The sequence below is a fragment of the Acipenser ruthenus genome, chromosome 5 (genome assembly GCF_902713425.1).
Source record: "Acipenser ruthenus chromosome 5, fAciRut3.2 maternal haplotype, whole genome shotgun sequence".
Taxonomy (NCBI): Eukaryota; Metazoa; Chordata; class Actinopteri; order Acipenseriformes; family Acipenseridae; genus Acipenser; species Acipenser ruthenus.
Genome location: NC_081193.1, coordinates 26,304,733 through 26,330,238, shown reverse-complemented (window position 1 = coordinate 26,330,238; position 25,506 = coordinate 26,304,733). Strand labels below are relative to the sequence as shown.

At 38.9% G+C, this 25,506-nt stretch overlaps 1 protein-coding gene across 2 annotated transcripts in view; it reads left to right on the top strand.

Annotated features, from left to right (window-relative positions):
• Positions 1-15,687: 15,687 nt before the first annotated feature.
• LOC117402960 (potassium voltage-gated channel subfamily KQT member 5-like) overlaps positions 15,688-25,506 on the top strand; it is a 259,050-nt gene continuing 249,231 nt past the window's right edge. For both annotated transcript variants that reach the window (XM_034004698.3, XM_034004697.3), the window contains exons 1-2: positions 15,688-15,911; positions 16,906-17,554. In XM_034004698.3, coding sequence (XP_033860589.3) covers positions 17,181-17,554 — 374 coding nt within the window. In that variant the 5' untranslated portion in view covers positions 15,688-15,911; positions 16,906-17,180. The remainder of the gene's footprint in view (positions 15,912-16,905; positions 17,555-25,506) is intronic.

Sequence of the window (25,506 nt, the reverse complement as noted above, 5' to 3'; positions counted from 1 at the left end):
AATTATCACACAGAGAATATGGATATTTTTGGTGTCTGTTCCTTGCTTACGTATATATGGATCAATAGGTTTCAAAGGGGAATGGGTAAGCTTTTGAGCAACAACATTGTCTTATATCTATTAATAGATACACAAAATCCAATTACACTGAAGTCCAGCACAGTACTTTAATACTTCATTGTGTAAGAATAAACTTTTGTGTCACTTTGCTTATTTGACCAGTAAATTTCCTTTTATGCTCATTTGAAAGTCTCTCAAAAACAGAAGGGAAAAAGAAGTTAGGTAGGTTCAGAAATAACTGTACGTGCAAAAGTAGTCCGGTTTTGTCACTGGCATGAATATATACACTGCTGTGCAAAAGTCTTAGACATGTTGCATTTTTCTACTCTGATGCATTATGAGCATCAACAATTTACTAAAAGCCTCCACTAGTGTTTTCTACTATTATAACAACCTTGACTTGCATAAAGGTCCATCCATCAACAGTCCACAGCACCTTTGACCGTTGTTCCATAGTCCAATTTCTGTGTTCTTGTGCATATTTTAGCCTTTTAGTCTTGTTCCCCTTTCTTAACAGAGGTATTCTTGCTGCAACACATCCTTTATGTCCTGATTTCAAGAGTGATCTTCGTACTGTTGATTTGATGGACAACGACATCTTTGCCTTCTGCCAGTTCTGTTGTCAGTTCAACGCTTGTCTTCTTTCTGTTTCTTAAGGATATTATCTTCAAGTATTGCTCATCCTTGTTAGACAGCTTTTCAGGTCTTCCAGTCCTGGGTTTGACAATTACAGATGATGTTTCTCTATACTTGTTGATTATGCTTCAGATACCCCACCTTGAAAATCGAGTGATGCGAGCTATTTCACTCAATGTTTTTCCTTTTTTATGCAAGTCAACATACCAGAACATTCCCACATTACTTAAATTCTGAGTTTTTCAGATGTTAGCATCCTGTATAATCACTGTCTGTGCAGACAGTGATTATACAGGATGCTAACATCTGGAAAACTAAAATAAATGTAACACCTCCTCGGGGGCTGAGACAGAAGAAAGTGCCTTCAGTAAATGGCACATGATCAAAATCAGTACCCCGACTACACCACTGAGGGAATTGCACCCTCAGAATTTGAGTAATTTTAGTTAACACATCCAATTAAATCCATTATAATTAGGATGACCAGATTTTCAAAGCTCAAAACTGGCACACATTGTCAAATACTTAATAAGACTAATTAAACCATTTAAATATAGGCTGTTTTATGGTTATTTAAATAGTCATCTTCTCACTGTTAGTATTGTCATTATTATTATTATTATTATTATTATTATTATTATTATTATTATTATTATTATTATTATTATTATTTTAAGCAGCTAGCTAATTTCAGTACACTCCTGGGTGTATAATTTGTGGCTAATTAGTTTAAGTAGCCATATTGTGTTATACGTATTGTGTACTTTTATATTGAGTTTATCAATACTATGACTACTACTACTACTACTACTACTACTACTAATAATAATAATAATAATAATAATAATAATAATAATAATAGTAATAATACATCAAATCATTAAAAGTACATTTACTGTTTTTTTTTTTACTCACTGCATCAGAACTGCTACAGATACAAAATTATCGTAATATACACAATTGTAGATTCATATTGAATATAAACTAAATGAAAACACATAGGACACTGAGGAATAAGCATGTACGCCTGTGTTAATCACTTTATAAAAATAATGTTCTTGATTACCCGAGTACTGTACCTTGTTTTTATTTTATTTTATTTTGTTTTCACAGCAGGTGCCATAAACTAAAAGCGGTTGTTTACATTATTTTGACAAAATGTATTTACAGTGCATCGCACTGCAAGAAGTGGCTGAAAACCAAGACTTTTTAAAGGTTTTGAGCAGAATGACCAGGACCTTTGATGGGAAACCGGGATGTCTAGTCAACCTATTTATAATTAAAAGTTTCTCACAGGTTTGTTTTCTAGGGCAGTGGTACATAACTGGGATGTAATAAGACAAGTCACACAGACAAGAATAAAAAGTCATCAATGTTTATTAAAGTAACTTAAAATCTGTAATGTGTTAGGAGCTGAGAACAATTAAAAAGATCTAATTAAGCAAATGATTAGTTCAATTAAAGGTTTAGTTAAGTAACTGAGAGCTCAGTTGGAATGAAGACACAGGGGTCCCCGAGGACCGGGTTTGAGAACCACTGCTGTACAGTTCACAAAAACAATATCAAATAAACCAAACACAATTTCAACCAAGGATACACCAACAAAACCACAAATGTGTAAAGTGCAAACCTTGCCAATATTTAACTATATGTAACTATTTAATTACGGCACACACAAAGGGGTGATGTTATATTGATGTTATATAAATAGTTTACCAAAAAGGCAAGAGAAGTAGTTTACTGGGTAAGTGTGGCAGGGCTGAGGCCTGCCCCTGTAAATAATGTATAGTTGGTGGTAGTTTATATTATAAATATGGTTTGGTGGTTTAATCCTCCTGCCTAATTGAAAAGGAATGTGCAGCAGGTGGCCATGTGTCAATTGCATAATTGATGATCAATTAACACTGGTCAGCTGCCTTTAAAAAGGGCCTGGAAAGCCAAGCCCTTTGTTCTTCTTTGTTTGTTCTGCATTCTTCAAGCCTGGAGGTGAAGGAGGAGAACCCTCACGACTGCATGCTTAACCAGGGTGAGCTACGGGTATCACCTTGTGTAGACTGGGGTACCTGCAACTTTAGGGTAGGGGTTCATTTAGGGGATTTTAATCCCTCCCAAATTTATTTAGTTTATGTAGGGAGAAGGTTCCTGAAGCGGGACCTCCCTTTTAGTGGGAGTAGCACTTGGCCCGAGCTAAGGATTAGAGCCTTGCTACCTGACCTGAGCCCGATGGGACCCAACGATAAGTGTCAGGTTCGGGTCGGGTCGGGTGTAGTTTGTATATTATAGTTCGGGCTTGGTCGGGTCAGCGTGTTATCAGTGAGTGGATTATAGCATTTTTAATTTTAAGTGAGGATTTTTTTTTCTTCCTCTGTGTGCAAGTGCTTCCTATAATTCATTTCCTACTTCCTTTTTTGCCTGTCTAAAAATATCTTGTGTGAGTGAAGCGCTGCCGTGAGTGGCAAGGACTTCTAGTGTGCACGTCAGTTAACCAAAAATTTGTACGAAGGAGAGATTCTTAAAAACAATGAGGCTGATGGAGTAAAAAAAAAAAAATCAACAGAATGTGTAGCAGTGGAACGTTCTGTTGCTGGAAAGGGTACGTCTAAATCCACTGTTTGGAAAAATTACGACATTGTTGTATTCAGCGATAATAAAAATGTGGCTTTGTACAATGCAAATCTTGCAAAATAGTACTGAAATACTTCTCTTCTCTGCAGCAGCACGCTGAAAAGGGATATATTCATCGTGTAGCTGGGCCAAGTCAGTCGTACATAACTTTCTTTTGTCCAAAATTATTATGCGAATTTGCAAGAGCATCTTAATATGTGGCTGTGAACTGGATAGCTGTAGGGGTGACGTCAGACCAGGGAACAGAAACCACAATGGAGGGGGAAACTGAGACGCTACGGCGCTCAGCATTCTATTAAATAATATAAACAAAACAAACAAAACACAAAACCACTCAAAACAAAAGGGTATGTTGGCCAAAACACATAAACAGTAACAGTAACAAGTAGTATCGTGCTGGTGCGAAGCCAGCACGTCTAGCAATTGTTATCTCTGTTAAATAATTTTACCTTCTAACTCCTCACTCGTTCTCCACTCTCGAACACCCTTCCTCGAACAAGCAAAGCTGCCGGCTTTTATATCCGTGACCGAGGGATTAACCAGCTATAATTATCTGATTATCCCTCGGTCACATTTGGCACGGGTTTAATAAGGATGCGTGACTGTCAGCTAGTTTTGCAGAAGCCTGTTTTTGCAGAAGCCTGTCTACTTTTAAATCTTGCAGTGTTGGATTATTGGGATAGGAAGTAAATGAGATATGATTAATTGAGAGTGATTTTTTTCTTTATTTATTTACGTTTTAACTGGAAATTGGGAATAGGCTCTACATGGAAGGTACTTAGTTTCAATAGCGTGTGCTAGGAATATATTTGTGGAGATGGTCAGGTTGGGTTGGGAATGCAAATATTTCAAAGGGCTTGGGCTCGGTTCGGTTCGGATTTGTTTAGTCACATACACGACACATACACACAACACAGGTGCCACTGCCCCGACAACCTCTCATTCTCTCTACATTCCGTTGCCCAGCCTTTAAAAGGATCCAGGTGAGGCGAATCAGCATACTTGATAGGAGGATGGGAAAGGGAAGAAAATCAGGGGGGCATCATAAAAACAAAATTAAAAAATAAACAAGCGTAGTGGCGACTGGCCACATAAATCTTATGAAAATAATCGGGAAAGTGGCAAAAAAAGGTAAGAAATATTTGTAGTCTTGTTCATTAACTTTTTAAATAATACTGTACTTCATTATTAGATGAACTATAATATTGTGGCTTTCCCCATCAGCAAACCCGCCAGAGACACTTTTTTAAAGTAGCTCAGATCTACCCAGGCTAACCCCAAGCACAAAATTAAACCTACAAAAAACATCCATGGGACCCCTACTGGTCAATCAAGACCCCTTTAATGTGCTATAAGCATTACCCAACACAATCAGTACCCCAGACAGACATGTCAGTGTATGTCAGTGTAGAACCACCTAAGGAACAGGTGGGTCCTTAATGCTGTTTCCCCTTTTACCCCAATGGTTGTGATGGCACATTACAATATGTTGGATGTACCCTTCTACTTTTTTCCTAATTGATTTAGGCCCTATTTATACAGGATTATTTTAGATGAAACATCTTACCATCTCAGCGAATATATTTACTCAACCTTACTACACCAGAGCAAGTTGTGAACAGCCTCGCGTCTCTGTGTTCCCTGTTTATCGAGAACGCTTGTCAAGGTGTATGGAGCTCCTGGTTAATATCAAGGGAGATGCTGCACAGCAGCTGTGAAAAGTTTCTCATATGAAAATTGATTTATGCCCATTCGTGCAAATATGCTAAAAAGCTGACCAAGACCAGACCGTCCTCTCAAATGAACCCATTTCTAACATTTTAGGACTCATTATTCATTCCACTTCTCCTTGATCCCGATGGCCATATAATTCCGTCGGTATTTTTCATGACTGAGTTTGCTGGAGGATCTGTTCGAGCTCACGCAGCTCCCAGAGGCTGTGCCATGTTTGCAGTTTGAAGAATTTTGTTTGGAGTTGATGGTATACAGATCTTTGGAGATGCAAAATCGGTTTTCATTTAGTTGGCTGGTTATACACATTCTGTTTTTAGTATTTGTGTAGTGCTAACAATTTAACTTTCGGTACAGCAGTGTTAGGGGTTAGGGTTACAGAGACTGTTGTGCAATAAAACAAATATCCCCTGTATACCACAGAGACAAATCCTGCAGAGTTCATGTCTAGGCAGTTTCTATACAGCGGAATCAATTAAGGAAATTGGTTAAAGTTGGTCATCCGTGGGAGAGATTCCTAACAACGCAAGAATATACATTTTACAGCACCATGAAGTTTTCTGGATTGTACCAACCACTTATTTTTAGGGGTTGGTGCAATTGTAACAGGTAGTGTTGTGTAATACACTCCCGTTGCAGATTCTGTCCTGTCCCCTGTCAGTGAGATGAGGTTAAAAGCTTTAAAATCACGCATGCAGACAAGCCCTGCTCTTTTGCACTGTGGTTAAGATGCTCGCTTGTGGTACTGCGGGTCGCCAGTTCATGCCCAGCCTCTGCCCTGTTCTATTGCTGCAGTGACTGGGATCTCATAATTTGGATGAAGGGGGAAAGAGTGTAACGGGCAGTGTTGTGTGATGCACTGCCATTGCGGATTCTGTCCCGTCCCCGGTTGGTGAGATAATCTGAGGTTAAAAGGTCTCAGTACACGAATGCAGATGAGCCCTGCTCTTTTGCATTGTGGGTAAGATGCTTGCTTGTGGTGCGCAGGGTTGCAGGTGCGCACCCAGCCTCTGATCTATTACACAATCCAGGGTGATTCGCCAGTGCTGTAAAATGCTCTCAGAAAAGCTGTGTCTTATCCAGGCAAGGTATAGGTTGATCTAACCAACCCCTAACTTTCTTTCTTGCACTACCTTATATACATTTATATACGGGCAGCAGTGTGGAGTAGTGGTTAGGGCTCTGGACTCTTGACCGGAGGGTCATGGGTTCAATTCCCGGTCAGGAACACTGCTGTTGTACCCTTGAGCAAGGTACTTTACCTAGATTGCTCCAGTAAAAAAACCAACTGTATAAATGGGTAATTGTATGTAAAAAATAATGTGTTATCTTGTAACAATTGTAAGTCGCCCTGGATAAGGGCGTCTGCTAAGAAATAAATAATAATAATAATAATAATACATTTGTTCTTTGCGCATTTTGGACTGGATTTTAAAAGCTCTTTAATCATTAATAGCAGAAAAATATTACTCAGTAAAAATAGATTCAATAAGGTGGTTGTACGGTAGAACCAGAAAGAAGAACACAGTGGGTTGAAGAATGAAATGCCTCTAATGCTGTATTAGTTTAAATGATTTAAAACAGTTGTATTGTATTAATAAAGATTCTGCAATTTAACATTTCTGGTTTCAATAGGTGTGTTTGGTTGAGCGGTCAGTTCGTATTTGTGGGATTCATAACTTTGACATTCTAATGTATTGTATACAAAGGGCTTGTAACCAGGCTTTCCCCGGTTCAAATCCCACCTCAGCCACTGACTCACTGTGTGACCTTGAGCAAGTCACTTCACCTCCTTGTGCTCCGTCTTTCGGGTGAGACGTAGTTGTAAGTGACTCTGCAGCTGATGCATAGTTCACATACCCTAGTCTCTGCTAAATAAACAAATAATAATAATATTTTTATTTATTTATTATCAAAAAAGTTAATTAATCTAGGAAGACTTTGAATTGCTTGTGTTAACAGCTGCATAAACCACTCATGAACTCAGAAAGGTGAAGCAATAAAGAAAGCCATACAATTCTGGAATATGCACTACGCACAGGAATTAAATTAATTCATAATATTGTAGTTATCTTTCACAGAGTGCTGTGAAAGTAACAGTTCATATTATGCTTCTTGTGAACATATATTTTTTTTGATTGATAAAAAAACAGAATGATATACAGCGTCTGGAGTTATGTGTTTTGATCTATTGAAAGAAAAGAAAACAGTATCTATTACTGTCTGAGAGTTTTATTCATGTTTAACCATGCTGTAAACTAATTTGCTTTCTTTCAACATCATGACACAAACCAGATTAAACAAGGTCAAAATCAATAACTGGGTTTGGTATAATTTTGGGCATGTTCTGCAATGGAAAAATAATACATAGTACCCAAATAGAGATTTACTAAATAATTAACATTGCATGTAGGCTAGTAATTTTATGATGGTTTTTATATCTTTAGCAATATAAGGTATATTCTGGTTTTCCATGACAATCTGCCTATGGCAAGATACAGAAGCAAACATTTTATTTCTGTGCATTTCAACAAATCCCATACAAACTGAGAATCGGAGATCTGAAGAATGGTATAGGGCCAGAAAATGGTAAGCGTACCAAAACTTGACCCATGTAATGTTAGAAAATGGTACGCTGTCAATGCTGTGACTTCTACACAAATCACTATGAGCAAGGCAAACTGTAGTTCACTCACAAAATCATATATGTTTCAACTTTTAGATAACCTAATTTGTTGCTCATCAATTAGTCACATAAAATTGCGTAAACGTGGAAAGAATTATATTAAAAAAAACTTTAAGGGCCAAACTCAGTACATCGTACCCCTTTCAGATGGGCGTTTCCTTGTTTTCTGAGCTAAAATCATTTACACATGCCCAGGCAAGGGCAGTATACAAGTGTACCACTTTTTAACACGTACCACAAAATAACACCACACATGTATTGTATATTACCTATACTTGTCTTGAAAATATTCTGCAAACTAGTGTCACAGTAATACCACTAGAGGGAGTTGCTTTATTAGCACATCAACAACCTGTAGGACGGTACAAAAAGTAGTCTGATAAAACCGCATCTCTTTTCCCAGTGTCATCAATCCTGAAATTGTAATTAGGTCTTTTAAAGATTAAACCCTTTTTAGAAGAGTCAGCTGTTTCTAATTGCAGACTACTTTGAGACGGAATTCAAAGATTTATACCAAACTGCTCAGACTAAACAATGCAAAGTCAGGAAAGATCTATGTAGTGTCATTTTAGAAATGGGGGGCAATGTCAAACTAGGTTTAAAAAATACTTTTGTACACATTTAAGACATTGTTACCTTTAAATCCATGTTAAAAATAACTGCACATGGGTTTCCTGTAAAATGTTTTGTGTAACAATTCTATTTTCTTGTTTATATTTTTTGTATATTTGATCTAGCAGAGTTTGCACATACATATGAAAAGGTGTAACTCCTGTTGCTTCAGGTGCTTTATATATAGATATATAGATATATACACTATTACCTTATATGTAGTATACTATAAGGGTCACTTTACTAAAATATTTACGGCAGATTTTACTAGTATCGATTGTGCTAGCATTAGGTCACTTTACAAAAAACATACTATCTTGTGTTTCAGTGTACAAATGAACACACACATTTAAGATCTCTAAGCATCATACAGCTTTTACTAGTATTGACTGTGCTGCTTTAGCATTAGGTCACTTTACAAAAAACATACTATCTAGTGTTTCAGTGTACTATAGGGTGCTGTACAATACAAGCATATTAACTACAGGAGAGGTCAGACAGAGGCCACGACTGGCTTTTCCATGAGTGGGCGTGCCATTTGCTTTGACCTTGAGTGGGTGAAAATCAGCTTGCATCTTACACCCTATACTATATATTATTTAATATTATATAGTGAAATGAGAATAACACCGTGTAACAATTTTTTTTTTTTTTTTGGTTCCTGGGTAGTAAGTGTTATTTCCTAATTGCTTATGCCTCAAAAGTATAGAAAATGGCTATTATTCCCCACAAACTTTGCTTTTGTGACCAGGACAGTGATATTTTGAAATGTACCTATTTTCCAGAACATTCCAGATAGATTCAGTGCTGAGTAAACTTGGAGTAACTTCTAGAACTTTCCAGTAATATAAATAGTAGTATAAATACAGGGGCCTTAAGCCCACCAGTTCAGTTTAGTTCCAGCTGCCTAAGTGGATACATATCTGCATTTTTCTGAGATGGCATCAAGGTCATAGGAGACTTCAAAATGGTGACATTCCTGATGGGTCTCCAAGGCGGTTTTACCAAGTATCCCTGCTATCTTTACCTTTGGGACAGCAGGGACACCAAGGCGCAGTACCACAGGCGGGACTGGCCACAGCGGACCGAGTTCTCTGTGGGGAGGAACAACGTCAAGTGGGAGCCACTGGTGGACCCCCGGAAGGTGCTGATGCCACCACTGCACATCAAACTGGGCCTTATGAAACAATTTGTCAGAGCTCTAGATAAGGAGTCGGCAGCCTTCAAGTACCTTCAAGACTTCTTCCCTAAGTTGTCTGAGGCAAAGGTCAAAGCCGGTGTCTTCGTCGGACCACAGATAAAGAAGATCCTGGAGTGCAATGAATTCCCCAAGAAGCTCACTAGTAAGGAGAAAGCGGCTTGGAACAGCTTTGTCGCAGTGGTTCGGGGCTTCCTGGGCAATCACAAGGCCGAAAACTATGTGGAGCTGGTTGAGACTCTGGTGAAGAACTACGGCACAATGGGCTGTAGGATGTCCCTCAAAGTCCATATCCTTGATGCTCATCTTGATAAATTCAAGGAGAACATGGGAGCGTACTCGGAGGAGCAAGGCGAGTGCTTCTACCAGGATATACTGGACTTTGAACGCCGCTACCAAGGACAGTATAACGAGAACATGATGGGAGACTACATATGGGGGCTGATTCGTGAAAGTGATTTACAGTATAATCGTAAATCTCGAAAAACTATTCACTTCTAAATCTTTTGTAGTCATTTTTGTATTACTTTAGTATAATAATTTGGATTCATGTTGTTTTATTTCTGACTTTATGTGAACGAAAAGACACAAATTTGCCCGTTTTCTCATTGGAAATAGGTAAATTTCAAAATATCACTGTCCTGGTCACAAAAGCAAAGTTTGTGGGGAATAATAGCAATTTTCTATACTTTTGAGGCATAAGCAATTAGGAAATAACACTTACTACCCAGGAACAAAAATTGTGTTACATAGTGTAATTAAACGGTACAGCTAATGTTAAAGTGACAACATTGCCATCTGAAGCCATATTATTGTTCATACAAATTGAGACCAACCTTGTACTAACAAGTACACAGTGACTCAAAACATACAGTTTGTAGTGGTGACATGTAGCCACCCACTGGGCAATAAACACATTACAATACATGCAGTTTTAGGAAGATTTCAATGCCCATTGGTGTTCTGAATAGGGTTACTGTAGGGCTTTGAACCCATATAATCCCTATATTGCTCTCACTATGCAGCTCTGTACCATATTTCTTAATGGAATCTTTAGTGAGAAGAAAGTGTGTCTGTTTTCCATCTTCTTGTCTTCAAAGAAAATTTCTTCCAGGACATTTTGGAATTATTACCGAAACCTTTCATCACTTTAAAAGGGATTTTCATTCATTAGTATTAAAACAAGATGAAACCTTTTACTCCATGATTTGGTCTCAGAGATAATACGTCTAATTTTGACAATACATGTGTGTTGGGTTGGGTTTTACTGACTTATACCAAGAAAAATAAATATTTATATTGTATTGTCCTTAAGTTTAGAGGAAGGACAACATACATTTGCAAGGAGAGTCAATTTACCAGGGGACGGTATTTGGTATGTATAAGACACTATCTGACAAGGAACTGTATTTTGCTTTACACAGGGGTAACTCATTTTATACAAATATCTATGGAACTAAATCCAATGATTGTGTTGCTCCTACGTCACTGCAGTGAAACTGAAGAAAGTGTGGGAGGGCTCATGGACTGTACCTTGATGACAGTGCAAGTGCCCTCATAGGCTAAGCACTTTTAGCACAGAATCCACTACTGGTAAAAAAAATAAATAAATATCCGTCGTAGAAAGACTGCTTCTGCATGAACGTGTTTCCTTCAACTAATTCAACTTACTGGCAATTAAGGTATCATTTCTAATACCCTTGTGTCACAGGATGGCTTGTAGTGGTGACGTCAGACCCAGAAGAAACACAGCACTGCGAGGTGAAATGGTGAATGCACTTGCTTGTGCCAGTTTATTGCAAGGTTTAAACAGAAAACAAAACACTGAAAGTAAAGGGCACAATGGCCAAACGAACAGACAGACACTAACAAACACGGTGAGACAGACAAACGAGTACCGTGCTGGTGCTTCCGGCACGAAATAGTAATTGTTATTATTTAATTTAATTTAATTTACACTCCTTCTCTCTCCCATTCTCTACTCACCGCACACCCAACCCCGAGTAAGTGAAACATGCATCTATATATATGGTTGTACCGGGATTCAATTACGAATTAATTATTCACTTGAATCCCAGAACGTGAACTAATTTGTGTACTCCCCGTGCTCACATACTAATACACATTTTATCTGCACGTGAAGTGATTGTGCAATCCCTGTGCCTAAATACATATTACAACACTCATGCTACATAGCCCAACATTATATCCCGTGCATTTATACATACCCAAACAATAACACACTACTTACAACAGATAACACAAAATACACACAGGGGTGGGGAACACTGCCACATACCTCCCCCCCTTGTGCATAGCACACATGGCCTCAATGACCACCTCTCCCCTTAAAAGCCCAAAAGTCCCTGTAATAGTCCTGGGCCAGGAACAGAGGCTTGAAGGGGTCCACAGGTTGTAAGGCTGTCATCAGCAATGCTGACAGCAGGGTGTCACACCCCTGGCAGCGGAAAGACTGCCAGTGGTACCATTGGCAGCGGAAATGCTGGCAATGATACTGCTGTCAGCAGATGTGCTGACAACGCCAAGGCTGGCTCCTCCAACCTCAGCAAATCCCCAGAGGTCAGCAGTATATGATTTCCAAGGCATGGATCTCTCAGCAATAGTGCACAGGCATCCCCAGGCGATGGCGAACAGGCCTACCCGGAAGGTGTCTTGGGAGCATTCCCGGGTGATGGCGAACTGGCACCCCCGGGCCATGCAGGCGTTGCAGCCCTAGGCAGCGTAAGTGAGGCAGCCCTAGGCAGCGTAAGCGAGGCAGCCCTAGGCAGTGCAGGAGAAGCAGCCCTAGGTGGTGCAGGCGAGGCAGCCCTAGGCGATGCAGCACAGGCAACCCCTGGCACTGCGGGACAGGGCAGGAGCAGTCCCTCCGTAGGAAATGGCAGCAGCAGACTCTCGTAAGGCGACGGCAGATGCAGACCCTCGGGAGGTGATGGTAGAAGGGGAGCCCCCGGCCAATAAGGTGGCAGCAGGAGCGCCACTTCTCCCCCTGTTGATGGAGGCAGGAGCAGCATGCAGTCTCCCTCTAGCAGTGGGAGTGGCAGGTAGTCCTCCTTGGAACTCAACCTGCTGGGGCAATCACATAACAGCAGCCATGTAATTTATCACCACGGTTCGCTGGGTAGTGATGTTGATCCCAGTGTTCCCAACGGTCCCCATCTCGGCCCCACAGCAGGTCAACCACCAACGGGATGTCCTCCCAGTTCCACGCTGGGTCCGTCACCCATTCCATCATCTCCTCAGAGGATGGATAATACTCTGCCTCCTCCCTCTTGGGTGCTGGAGGCTCTGCTTGCTGCTGTTGTTGTTGTTGCTGCTGCTGCCTTCTTCTGCCCATTTTTTTCTTCTAAAAAACATGTTCTCCCGCAGTACTCTTCCTTGGCCTGCGTCCCTGGAGGCGTTGTTATCCTTCATTCTGACACCATATGTCACAGGATGGCTTGTAGTGGTGATGTCAGACCCAGAAGAAACACAGCACTGCGAGGTGAAATGGTGAAGGCGTTTGCTTGCGCCGGTTTATTGCAAATAAAAGGTTTAAACAGAAAACAAAACACTGAAAGTAAAGGGCACAATGGCCAAACGAACAGACAGACACTAACAAACACGGTGAGACAGACAAACAAGTACCGTGCTGTCCTAGCAATTCTTCCGGCACGAAATAGCAATTGTTATTATTTAATTTAATTCAATTTACACTCCTTCTCTCTCCCGTTCTCTACTCACTGTGCACCCAACCCCAAGTGAGTGAAACATGCATCTATATATACGGTTGTGCCGGGATGAACTAATTTGTGTACTCCCTGTGCTCACATACTAATACACATTTTATCTGCACGTGAAGTGATTGTGCAATCCCTGTGCCTAAATACATATTACAACACTCATGCTACATAGCCCAACATTATATCCTGTGCATTTATACATACCCAAACAATAACACACTACATACAACAGATAACACAAAGTAAACAATGGGGTGGGGCACACTGCCACACCTTGTCTCACTGAAAATATTTGTCATTAGTCACATTTAACGTGGTTATTGTGCATTACTTAAGTAGTCTGGATCGGCTGTAAGTATAATACTAGTACTGCACTGATGCATTATTGATAATGGTTTCTGCTTATCTAAAAGTTTAAAATGCATTCACTCATGACTGTGGTTTAAAATTACCTGCTGAACACAATCTGTCATTGAATACATTTTGAACTTTTAGGTTGTTCCTATTGGCTTGTCTACAGTAGTGAACACAACCATGATTTCATTACATCACCACAAGCCAGTTAAATATGTATGGACTGGACAAACTTAGGGTCACAGCATGAAGTATGAAGCTGGCTCCAGTGATTAGTCATAAGGGCTATCTACAGCATCATTAGAAGAGAGATGGGAGTCAAAAAATACACAAGGAGTGAAACCCCAGGCATCAGTCACAAGGATCACCCTTGATCCAGCAACACAAGAAACCAGAGATTAAAACAAGTCGACAATAGTAAAAGAAAAAAAGTTGAAAGGATAAAGTATATGGGGATATATAATCAAAGCTATTTATTCCAAATCGTCAAAAAGGCACTTTCTTCTAAAAGATAAAAAAACACCAATTATTTGAAAATTAATTTAAAAAAAAAAAAAAACTAAAAACAATTTAAGACTACTAACTAGCCCCAATATTAAATGTCTAAGTCAGTCATTTTATTGGCTGCATTTTCCTTTCTGTGATAATGACTATTGGGAGTAAATAGGTTCGAGAAACTAGCCCTTAGTGCTGAGTGCAGGCCTCAGGAATCAATTGTCCAACCTCTTGAACCAGGGGTCAGCAACTTGTCCGTACACGGACACACATGTCCGTGGTAAGACTTATTGTTTCCGTGGCATTGAATACGTCTAACACACACACACGCACTTAATTGTATATAACTTCCATTTTGTTTGTCCGTGGCCAAGGTGCTTTTTTAAAATGTCCGTCACCACTCTAAATGGTGCAAACCCCTTAGAACACAATGAAGACATGAGCCTAAACATCTCTGCCTGACTTTGCTTATAATTTTACCTCTGAATTTATGGTGGACTATTTAAAGTCATATTAAAAACAGCTGTACAAGTCAAACACAATTGAATCCAATCTGCGATTCAGCCTGATTCAGCAGCAGAGACAAGAGAATGGATAATGTCAATGCTTTCTGCAGAGAATTCCAGCTGTCAGCTGCTGAGAATGCAAAAGAATATCTACCAAATTATAGTTGTAACTGCAACGGGATTCAGTTTGACACACAGTAGTATCTGATCTAAGGTAAATATGATGGTGAGATAATAACAGGCAGGTTCTAGACATAATGTGTGGGACCAATTCATGTTTAATAAAGAAGGCATCTGTCAACATCCTCAAGCAGTTAGCCAGGTCATTATAGTCTCACCTTTGAGTATTTTAAGTCTATAGTACATTGTTTTATGATTTCAGGCTAAAAGTCTACGCCTACTACAATAATGGTGTGCATGGTAAGGTACACCAGTAACACATGCAATCGTGGAGTGGTATTATTTTACCAGTTCCTTTATAAATGTTATTTTGCAAATTGTCTATGCATTTCCATAGCTTTAATGGGCTTTACCAAACCTCTCTGAACTTTACAATACGTACCTATGCCCTGCTTTCAATATGCATTATTACACTTTGCTATGCTTTTACTATAGGAAACCTGGGTTCAAACCGTATCTTGGTGTAAAGACGTTCATAAATGTGCCTCTGTTTCACTGTGAAAGTGTTAGTTGGTTTCATTATTTCAGTGCTCCACTATATACGTAACTAATGAGTGAGTATTTTGTTTAGGCATCACCGTATGCAAAACCAGCTGTAAGGCAGTTAGCACATGGTTCAGAAAAAAAAGAAAAAGTGGTATGAATAAGTATGCGCAGTTCTGTTGGCGTCGTAAATAGTCTTAGTTGATACAACTGCAATACTAAACAAATAATAAAATAAAATAAAATTAAAAGTTTGTATTGGTCATATTTGTGTAGATTACTTTTGTACTACTTCCTTAATGTGGCTATGGTGACCTCTCAGGCACCCGGCGTGTGTATTTCATTTCAGTGGATCACGTGGGTCGTTTCTGACAGCAGCACATTGCCTTAGAATAGAGCGGCAGAGAGAGTGAGCGGTATGGGAAACAGGGATTTATGAGGCAAAAAAGGAGTGCAGTGGATAAACATTCAGATGTTACTTCGAACAAGGACGTGTTTCATTGAGGTTGCTGCTGCAAAACTGTTTTCTTTCCATATATATACACACACACACACACACAAAGAGCGCAGTCAGAGAACGAACGCCGCAGGTTAAGAGTCTATATGTAAGTAGAGAATGATTGCCACGATTTGCACTGAATGTTGCCAGAAGAGATTCGTTCTTCTTTATTGCTATCTAACTAAGTATTCCCAGTACGCCGAAGGGAAAGTTTTTTGCCGTTTATACAGTATAAAAATAAGTGTGCAGGGCGGAATTCAGCTGGTTTCCGGAGCTGGTGACTGGAATTGTGTATGTTGAATAATTTGGATCAGTTTAAAAGCCATTTAAAAATTATAATAATGAAAAAGGCTAACAGCTTTAATGAATGAAATGTGTATTTTACTGTGATGTTATGCTGCCTTTGGAAAGGCATCTTGTGAAAGAAGCAAATAAAACCTCGTTTTTTTTCCCTTCTTTTGATGAGTTTACAGATGAACTATTTATTGGGTATGCCGCTAGAAGGAAGTGCTATCTGAGCATTCGGTTGCCTCAGTATTACTAGACAGTAGGCTACATTATACTAGTTTGATTTTATACTTTTAACCTGGAATCATAAAAAGGTACTGTATTAGGAAACTGGTCAAGCAGACTGGACCGCATCGGTTGCTTGGGATATATCTGATGTTAATGATTGACAAAATAAATACAAAACAGTGACTATGTAAATGCTGGACCCTGCGGGACGTCTGGATTGAAAGCAACAGCTTGCACTTGCTGCTCATGTGCTCTCAGTTTAGTTTGGTAATAAATCATATAATGAATGCCTGCCCTTTAGAATATTATATATATATATATATATATATATATATATATATATATATATATATATATATATATATATATAAAAAAAAAATCTGGGTTTATGAACCATAATTTGAAGCGCCAAATATGTTGTTTTGTACGTTTGCGTATTTTGTTTATATATATATATATAAACTGTATAACCTACACTGTATATTTTGTGACATTACATTACAAATACTCGTGTTGGTCGTGAGACTTTCAGCACTTCAGCCTGCTTAATGTGTTTTTTTTTTTTGTTTGTTTTTTTTTAACAGGAAAAACGAGCCTTGATTTAAAAAAAAATGAATGGGACAACTATTTTTTTCTGACAAATGGATGAACAGGAAATATTGAACAATGTGGATTACCAGCGAGTTTACCAAATCTCGGAATAAAACGGGCTGACGCTGAGCCTTTGAGAAAAAAAAAAAACCATTGATCGGTTTTTAATAAAATCTAAAGTTGAATCGTCATAATTTGATTGTGGTTAGTCGATTTATTTGCATGCCCTCAAGCACGAAGTACCACCCCAGCCACAGCTGATGATGCGATGCCCCGCAACCACAGCGGAGATGAGGGCAGCTCTGGGCTCTGGATGAAAAACTCACCTGGGCACCGCGCTGAAGTGTATTGCATGAAGGATGTGGAGTCTGGCCGAAGGATGAAGAACTCGGCGCAAGCGGTGGACGGCTTGCTGCTGGCGGGTACCAGCTCGCCGCCATCGATCACAGGTGTAGGAGGTGGAGGAGGTCCAGAAAGTCAGAGAGGGAAGCAAGGAGCCCGCTTGAGCCTGCTTGGAAAACCGATCTCGTACAGCAATAGCCAGAGCGGCAGGAGGAACGTCCGCTACCGGAAACTCCAAAACTGTCTGTATAACGTGCTGGAGAGACCCCGGGGATGGGCTTTCATCTATCACGCATTTGTGTAAGTACTGGATAATTAAAACCATAACTAAACACACAGAAAGCCACACTAAGCAGGAGTGCAAGTAACCCGCATACCTCTTAACTTGTTGCAGTAGTCTCGATAACCCTGCCCTATTGTATAGATTACATTACTAATATTAGCAAAAAGGCTATAGTGAAAGTTCCATTTCATTAAAATTTTTGAGTGTGTAGTTATCCTCCAGGTAAACCTAGTTGTGGAATAAGAAGAATGTTTCTGTTTAAGTAAGAATTTATATATATATATATATATATATATATATATATATATATATATATATATATATATATATATATATATATATATATATATTTAAAAAATGTATTACAACAACACCACTCACACACACACACACAGACACACACACACACACACACACACACACACACACACACACTGAAGTGAAGTTTCTGGCTTCAAAAAAAAGTTGATGATCCAGTGACATACATTTTAGAGTTCAGTCGGATGTATTTTGTCTATTTCGTACCTTTAAGCATGTTATAGACTTGTAGTTTTGCCTTGCTATAAAATGAAGTAATTCGCAACATAGTAGCATGTTCCAAAAGTAGCACTGCTATATTGCAGTAGACTGCATGGGTTTCAGTGTATCATTGCCATAGTCGTCAGCTGAAGAATGAAAGGACTCTACTGTCCTTACTAGGGTTTGTTATAGTGCCCTAAGTTGAAAAGCCCTCTGGTGACATTAATGGTAAAGTACAGTTTAGCAGAAAATATATTTATTATTATTATTATTATTATTAGTAGTAGTAGTAGTAGCATTGGTATTGGTTTATTTATTTGTTTTATTGCTCTGTATGAAATAAAACAGAGCCATATTACAGTGTTCAACAATCCTATTCTTTTGTAGTTAGATATACATGCTATGTACTGTACCTTCTACTAACCAAATACTGTACATGAAATGCAACATAGCCACCCAGAAAATCATGCCGAGAAAACAGTGGCCAAATACTCGAAGACAAAGCCATTTAGAATGGTATTACCTGTGTTCTGTTTATTTTATTGAAACTTTTGTTCTGTACCGACATTTCTAGAAAATTAACGGCCTGAGAAGTAACCAGTGAGGTTTCTTGTTTTAGATTGTGTAATTCTATCCACTACAAGGATAAAAAAGGCCAACAAAATGCTCGGATATAGTGAAAAGTGTTGAATTCAAACAGGGGAAGTAATGTTAAAATTTTACAATGCATTAGTAAGACCTCATTTAGAATATTGTGTTCAGTTCTGGATTCCTCACTATAAAAAGGATATTGCTGCTCTAGAAAGAGTGCAAAGAAGAGAGCAACCAGAATTATTCCTCGTTTAAAAGGCATGTCATATGCAGACAGGCTAAAATAATTGAATCTGTTTAGTCTTGAACAAAGAAGAGTACGCAGCGATCTGATTCAAGCATTCAAAATTCTAAAAGGTATTGACAATGTCGACCCAATGGACTTTTTCGACCTGAAAAAAGAAACAAGGACCAGGGGTCACAAATGGAGATTAGATAAAGGGCATTCGGAACAGAAAATAGGAGGCACTTTTTTTTACACAGAAAACTGTGGGAGTCTGGAACCAACTCCCTAGTAATGTTGTTGAAGCTGACACCCTGGGATCCTTCAAGAAGCTGCTTGATGAGATTTTGGGATCAATAAGCTACTAAAACCAAATGAGCAAGATGGGCCGAATGGCCTCCTCTTGTTTGTAAACTTTCTTATGTTCTTATGATAGCAGTGCCATAATTAAAATTGAATTTCCGGCCGTAGAGTGCTAGTAGAAAACAAAACAATATAAAAGTCAGATTGATATGTGACTGAGAAGTATTGCTGAATACAAACATAAAGTAATTAAGAAAATATCGTAATTAAAATCCACTGGACTGTATAAAATACTCAAGGATGCTAAGGTCTACAGATAAAATCTGCTGGAGTATACTGAACAGGAGATACTGGTGGGTGTTAATGCACCACCAAGCATTTTAATGATCACAGAATTGCAGAAGATATTCTGCCAAGTAAAATAGTACCTTATAGGACATTTTCACTTTCTCAGTGTTTATTTTGTGCCTGTGATTGCAGAGCATGAGAGAGCAGAAAAGATGCAAGCAGTGCAATGCCAGCTAGCCGCTTGCATGTGATGCTCTACAGTAGAAACTTATCTCTGCTGCATTTTGCTGTGTGCAGGGTGGCTCGAAAGGAAGTTAATCTCAGATCTTTGTTGTTCTCCCTCTTTGGGTTGGATTGTGTGCTTGATTAAATTAGGTTGTGCTCTCTATTCTCTGCTCTGATCACAACTCTCTCAGTCCTCCCTATGGCAGCCCATGCTTGCCTTAAGAGTTCAGTTATTGTACAGCATTATAAAGCATTCTGATTTAGGCTTAAGTGATTAAGCTGTTGATGTGCCAAGTAAAATGTATACAAGGCTTCTGTTGTATTATAAATTACTGCACTGTGCTACTTCATTGTAAAGGTGCAAACTTTCATTTTTCAGAGTACAGATGCTTTCCTGAACCATTTAGTGCAAGGTACTGATAGGAGTAGCATGTGCTAGCCATATGCAGAGTACCCAAAGTGTCCTGTCGGTGCTCCAAAACACCTGTTTCAGTAGTTTTTGGGTGCAGAGAGTTTAGGATTTTAGGGACAATAATTTAGACAAAAGAATTGGCTATTTTCCAATTTTTGGAATGATGGCTTGTGATGGGGTACACCCCACCCATGTGTGTATTTTGTATTATGATTTAAATGTATTTGTGTTAAAAACAAGTTATTATTTATTGATGGGGGGGTTTCTTTTTGGCAGGGAAGGAGTTAAAAACTTTCCCTGCTAGAAACTCATGTAGAATGTGACCGTCTCCAGATTGATTAATTTATTGCTAATTTGGAGATGGTCACATGTATAAAAACCTGCAGCTGTGACTGAGCGAGGTGGAGTGCGTTCAGGGAGAAAGAACGGGAGAGAGACGAAGCTGAGAATCAAAACTAAAGAAAACAATTGCTACTCGTGCTCATACAGTTCAGCACAATACTTGTTGCAGGTCTGTGCTTGATTTTGTCTTTGTCTGTTTTGGCCATCATGCCATTTATTTTGAGTGTTTTGTTTTGTTAACCCTTTGCGGTCCATTTATTCAGCACCTGTAAGGCGCGTCAGGTCCAATTTATTTTCACACAAGCTGTTTATTTTACACAAGCTGTTTAAAAGTAATTTTATTCACAGTAAAAGAGATTTAAAAGGCACTGCATATCAACAGGACACTCAGTACTGCATCTCCAGCCCTGCCCCACACCTTTTTAGCTGCATTTATCACATATCTCTTCATAGTAGTGCATACTGATAAATCATCTCCAGATCACTCGTTTTATCACCAAACTCCTCAATAATGCTATCCAAGTTATTCTTTTATTACTATAACATCTCAAAAAGCTTGGCAAATGTCCACGATTTTCTTTGAGCACTGGATGAGGAAGCAGCGGTCTTGTTTGTTTATGTCCGTGTTATGTCTGTGGTGAAGGGACTATGCGTATTGCTCAGATCCGCTTCAGTTTTTGTTTCGGCTTCTATTGGCCTCACTCGGCCATTGAAAGCTTTTCTCTGCTTTTTCCAGAGAATAAACGACTAGGGACCTGTGCTTGACCGGAAAGGAAACATTGTAATGTCGGACCTGGTCCGACATCGGACTGCAAAGGGTTAAAACGTTGTGTTTATTTATTATTAATATCTGCGTGCCAGCATATTTGTACCAGTGCTGTCTGTGTCCATGTCTGTCTACTTCCAGGTCTGTGACATCACACCACGAAGCCAACCTGCCACGTGGCTATTGACCTACTTGTATAGACCTGAATGTCACAATGCCATAAGAGCATGAGTTTATTATTGGCTTCTACTACCTGGACACAATTTACTAACATAAACTGTATACCTTTTTTCTTCAGACTTCCCATCTATTCTTGGCACCAGGGTATTAGTATATCATAGTAATGTATACTTTTCTGCAGTGGTTGCTGGTCTCAATAAACCTAAATGCACAAGTAAGAACTTTTGACAAAGTCCCGCATAAAAGATTAATTCTCAAACTGAACGCAGTAGGGATTCAAGGAAATGCATGCACATGGATTAGGGAGTGGTTAACAGGTAGAAAACAGAAAGTACTGGTTAGAGGTGAAACCTCAAAATGGAGCGAGGTAACCAGTGGAGTACCACAGGGATCAGTATTGGGTCCTCTGGTATTCCTAATCTACATTAATGACTTAGATTCTGGTGTAGTAAGCAAACTTGTTAAATTTGCAGACGACACAAATAGGAGGAGTGGCAAACACCGTTGCAGCAGCAAAGGTCATTCAAAATGATCTAGACAGCATTCAGAACTGGGCAGACACATGGCAAATTACATTTAATAGAGAAAAGTGTAAGGTACTGCATGCAGGCAATAAAAATGTGCGTTATAAATACCATATGGGAGATACTGAAATTGAAGAAGGAATCTATGAAAAAGACCTAGGAGTTTATTTTGACTCAAATGTCTTCATCTAGACAATGTGGGGAAGCTATAAAAAAAGCCAACAAAATGCTTGATAAATAGTGAAAAGTGTTGAATTTAAATGGGCCAAATGGCCTCTTCTTGTTTGCAAACTTTCTTATGTTCTTACCCATTGCACCCTTTAATTAAGCTACAATCTACACCCACTTGAAGGCAATAGTTTTTGCCAATTGCTCCCTTATGAGATACCTGAAAACCAACACATAAACGATGCTCGTGAGAATCTCAAAAGGTTTTGCGAAACACCCAAGATAGGTCGGAAGCAGCTGCTTCTTACTCAATCTACTGCACCGTTATAGAGAAACGAACCTGTGGTTAGTGACTTGCTATGTGTGTGTGTGTTGTAATGACAAGGGTCTCTAGAGGCCCCCAAAATATGGGATCATGTAAAAAGCTGTAGATACCAATGCGTGGGATCCATATATTGCATGTATAATATTTATTTTCCATTATTTTAACCAGACTGCACAAAGACACATCTTCAGTATGTCTGTGCTCATTAAACATGTGTATCGTTTAAACACATTGACAATTTGACTGTCCAGCAATGCCCAAAAGTTTTGCTGTACAGTCTCAATTTTAGGATTGAGACATAAAAAAAAAACTATATGAACATAATTTAGATCTTTTATTAACATCATGTAATCAGATGCTACAAAATGATGGTGCAAAAGTCTACTGGAAACCATAATGTTAGTGTAGTATTTCATGTTTGATTTTGAAATGTCACAGTTTTCAGTTTTTCAAAAGCAAAATGTGTTCATTCTATAGGGTGATGCACAACTTTTGCCCATAGCTGTACTTGCTTCTTCCAAACATTACAGATTACACTTGTGATCTTATTCAAACCCATTAGGAGCTTTGAATGTGACATTCCACTTGTACTTCAATAGAGGTGTAGTGCATAATACAGAACTCAATATTTCACTAAGGTTATATTTCTCCACTTGGGTAATTTCTAAGATAAAATACTGTAAATTAAACAACCTGACTAAACACTGCCTTGACTGACTTCATACTGTATCCATGTATTGTAGATTTATTGAAGCTGAAGAGAGTTAGCTGTCTTTTTTTTTTTTTTTTTTTTCTTCCAGCACTGCTCTGTATCGGAATGAGACATTCTTTATGAGCAGATCTTGGGTGTCCGCTCATGCCAAAAACAGCATGTCTATTCAGCTTACCTGTCGGGATTACTAACAATTCTCTTATCCTTACAAGTATGTCAGACAAAAAAAAAATAAAATAAAAAGGATACGTGCTTTCAAAGCCATAGTCTGCTTGGGTATCTCTAGCCCTGGCAGAGTAATCACAATCATTTTGTGCTTTCTACCGTTCATTCTTGGCAAGTTCTGCCACTTAGAAATCAGTTTGAAAATCGTTTTTCTCATGTCAGAGATTTGGGGATTCAATATTCTTAGGTTACCGCACACGCAAACACAAGTTAAAATGGTTAATAAATTACTATACTATTTAATCAGAGAAATCAATTACAAGGCTCTGTCTTTAAATGGTAACACATGATTGAAAATTCCATTTAACCTTTGTACAGGATGATGCCCTCTTTAATAAAAGATTAAATAGATGCAGACAGCAGATGTTTAACAATTTGCACAAGCACATTTTGGATACTGTTAAAGAGTAAGTAGCAGGGTTACAAAAAATAACGTACCTGTAATTTTTCTTTTCATTGTTAACATCCTGACAACTTTTTACACTTATAATTGTAAAGTCTGTTTCAAAGCTTTTTTCAAAATGTCTGCTCTAGTGCACTGGGGTTTGAAATCAGGAACCCCGCTACTTACTCTTTAATATTGACCTACTTAATATTTTGCTTATACAACTTGGTCACCCAACTCGACACATTATAAGGCTGGTCGTCAGTTCCAGTGAGCAATGTATGAAGATACTGTTAGGCCATGGCTATGAAGGTGTTCTTCATTTTATTTATATATTTAAGCTGTCAGTGTTCTCAGACTGTTTTTTTATTTTTTATTTTAACTAAACATAATGGAATCTATTCTAATCTAACCAGCTGCAGATCTAAATACTGTTGTTGTTTTAATTAAATAAGGCCCTGAAAAACACACACAAGATTCTCACACTTGTAGATGTTTGATTTTCTTAAACTTGGTTCACAGAAGGCCCAATGTTAATTATCTAAACACTGGCGGCCTTAGAAACACAGATTTAGTTTCTTGTTCCTGTACCTTCTTCAGAGGTAACCTGCAAATGGCTTATGAATATGAACTCAAGTAGCCAGACAGTGGTGAGATTCGTTATTAAAATCTGCAAAGCAAGGACTGCGGCTGGTTCATGTCTGTGCAGTCTTTCATCTGAAAGGTGGTTGTGTATTTGCTATGTATAGCTAAAGAGGCTGATCAGTGCTGTGTTTTTCTAAACAGGTTTTACACAGTGGGGCTTGAGATGAAAGACTGTGGTGTACATTTCGTATTCTGGTTTTGTTTTTCTTGGTTTTTTTTTTTTTTTTTTTTTTTTTTTTAATAATTTAGTCGTTGCCAATTAGTTTTTATTATTTTCTCCCCAATTTGAAATGCCCAATTATTTTTTAGGCTCAGCTCACCGCTACCACCCCTGCGCTGACTTGGGAGGGGCGAAGATGAACACACGCTGTCCTCCGAAGCGTGTGCCGTCAGCCGCCCGCTTCTTTACACTCTGCAGACTCACCGTGCAGCCGCCTCAGAGCAACAGCGTCGGAGGACAATGCAGCTCTGGGCAGCTTACAGGCAAGCCCGCAGACGCCTGGCCAGACTACAGGGGTCGCTGGTGCGCGGTGAGCTGAGGACACCCTGGCCGACCTAACCCTCCCTCCCCCCTCGGCCAATTGAGCGCTGCCCCCTGGAAGCACCCGTCCACGGTCGGCTGTGGAATAGCCTGGACTCGAACTCGCGACGTCCAGGCTATAGAGCGCATCCTGCACTCTAGCGAGTGCTTTTATTGGATTCGCCACTCGGGAGCCCCTTGTTTTTCTTCTTTACCGTCAGCAAATATCTAAAAAAGACTTTCCTGTGCTTGCAGACATAATTTCATTTTATAGCTGCTTTTCCTTAATACATATTAAAAAGGATAGGCCTATGAATACAGTTTCTGTTGTCTAAACACTTTTATTAGACCAATACATTTGGCCTAAGCTCTTGGAAAATCTATTTTAATATATAACATTTCCCATAATATTTTTCTATTGGGTTATTAACTTGGTTTTATGTAGAATGTATGGTATTTCTTCAGTTTTTTCTTGGGTTTGGCTCTGTTGTAGCTTCTGTTATTTTGTACAGAAAAATCCCCTTCAGGTCTACAATGGTTAAGGAAACATTATGATTGTTATGGGTCAAATTCATCAACTGTTGTCATATAAATGTTAACTGTACAAGAGGAAAGA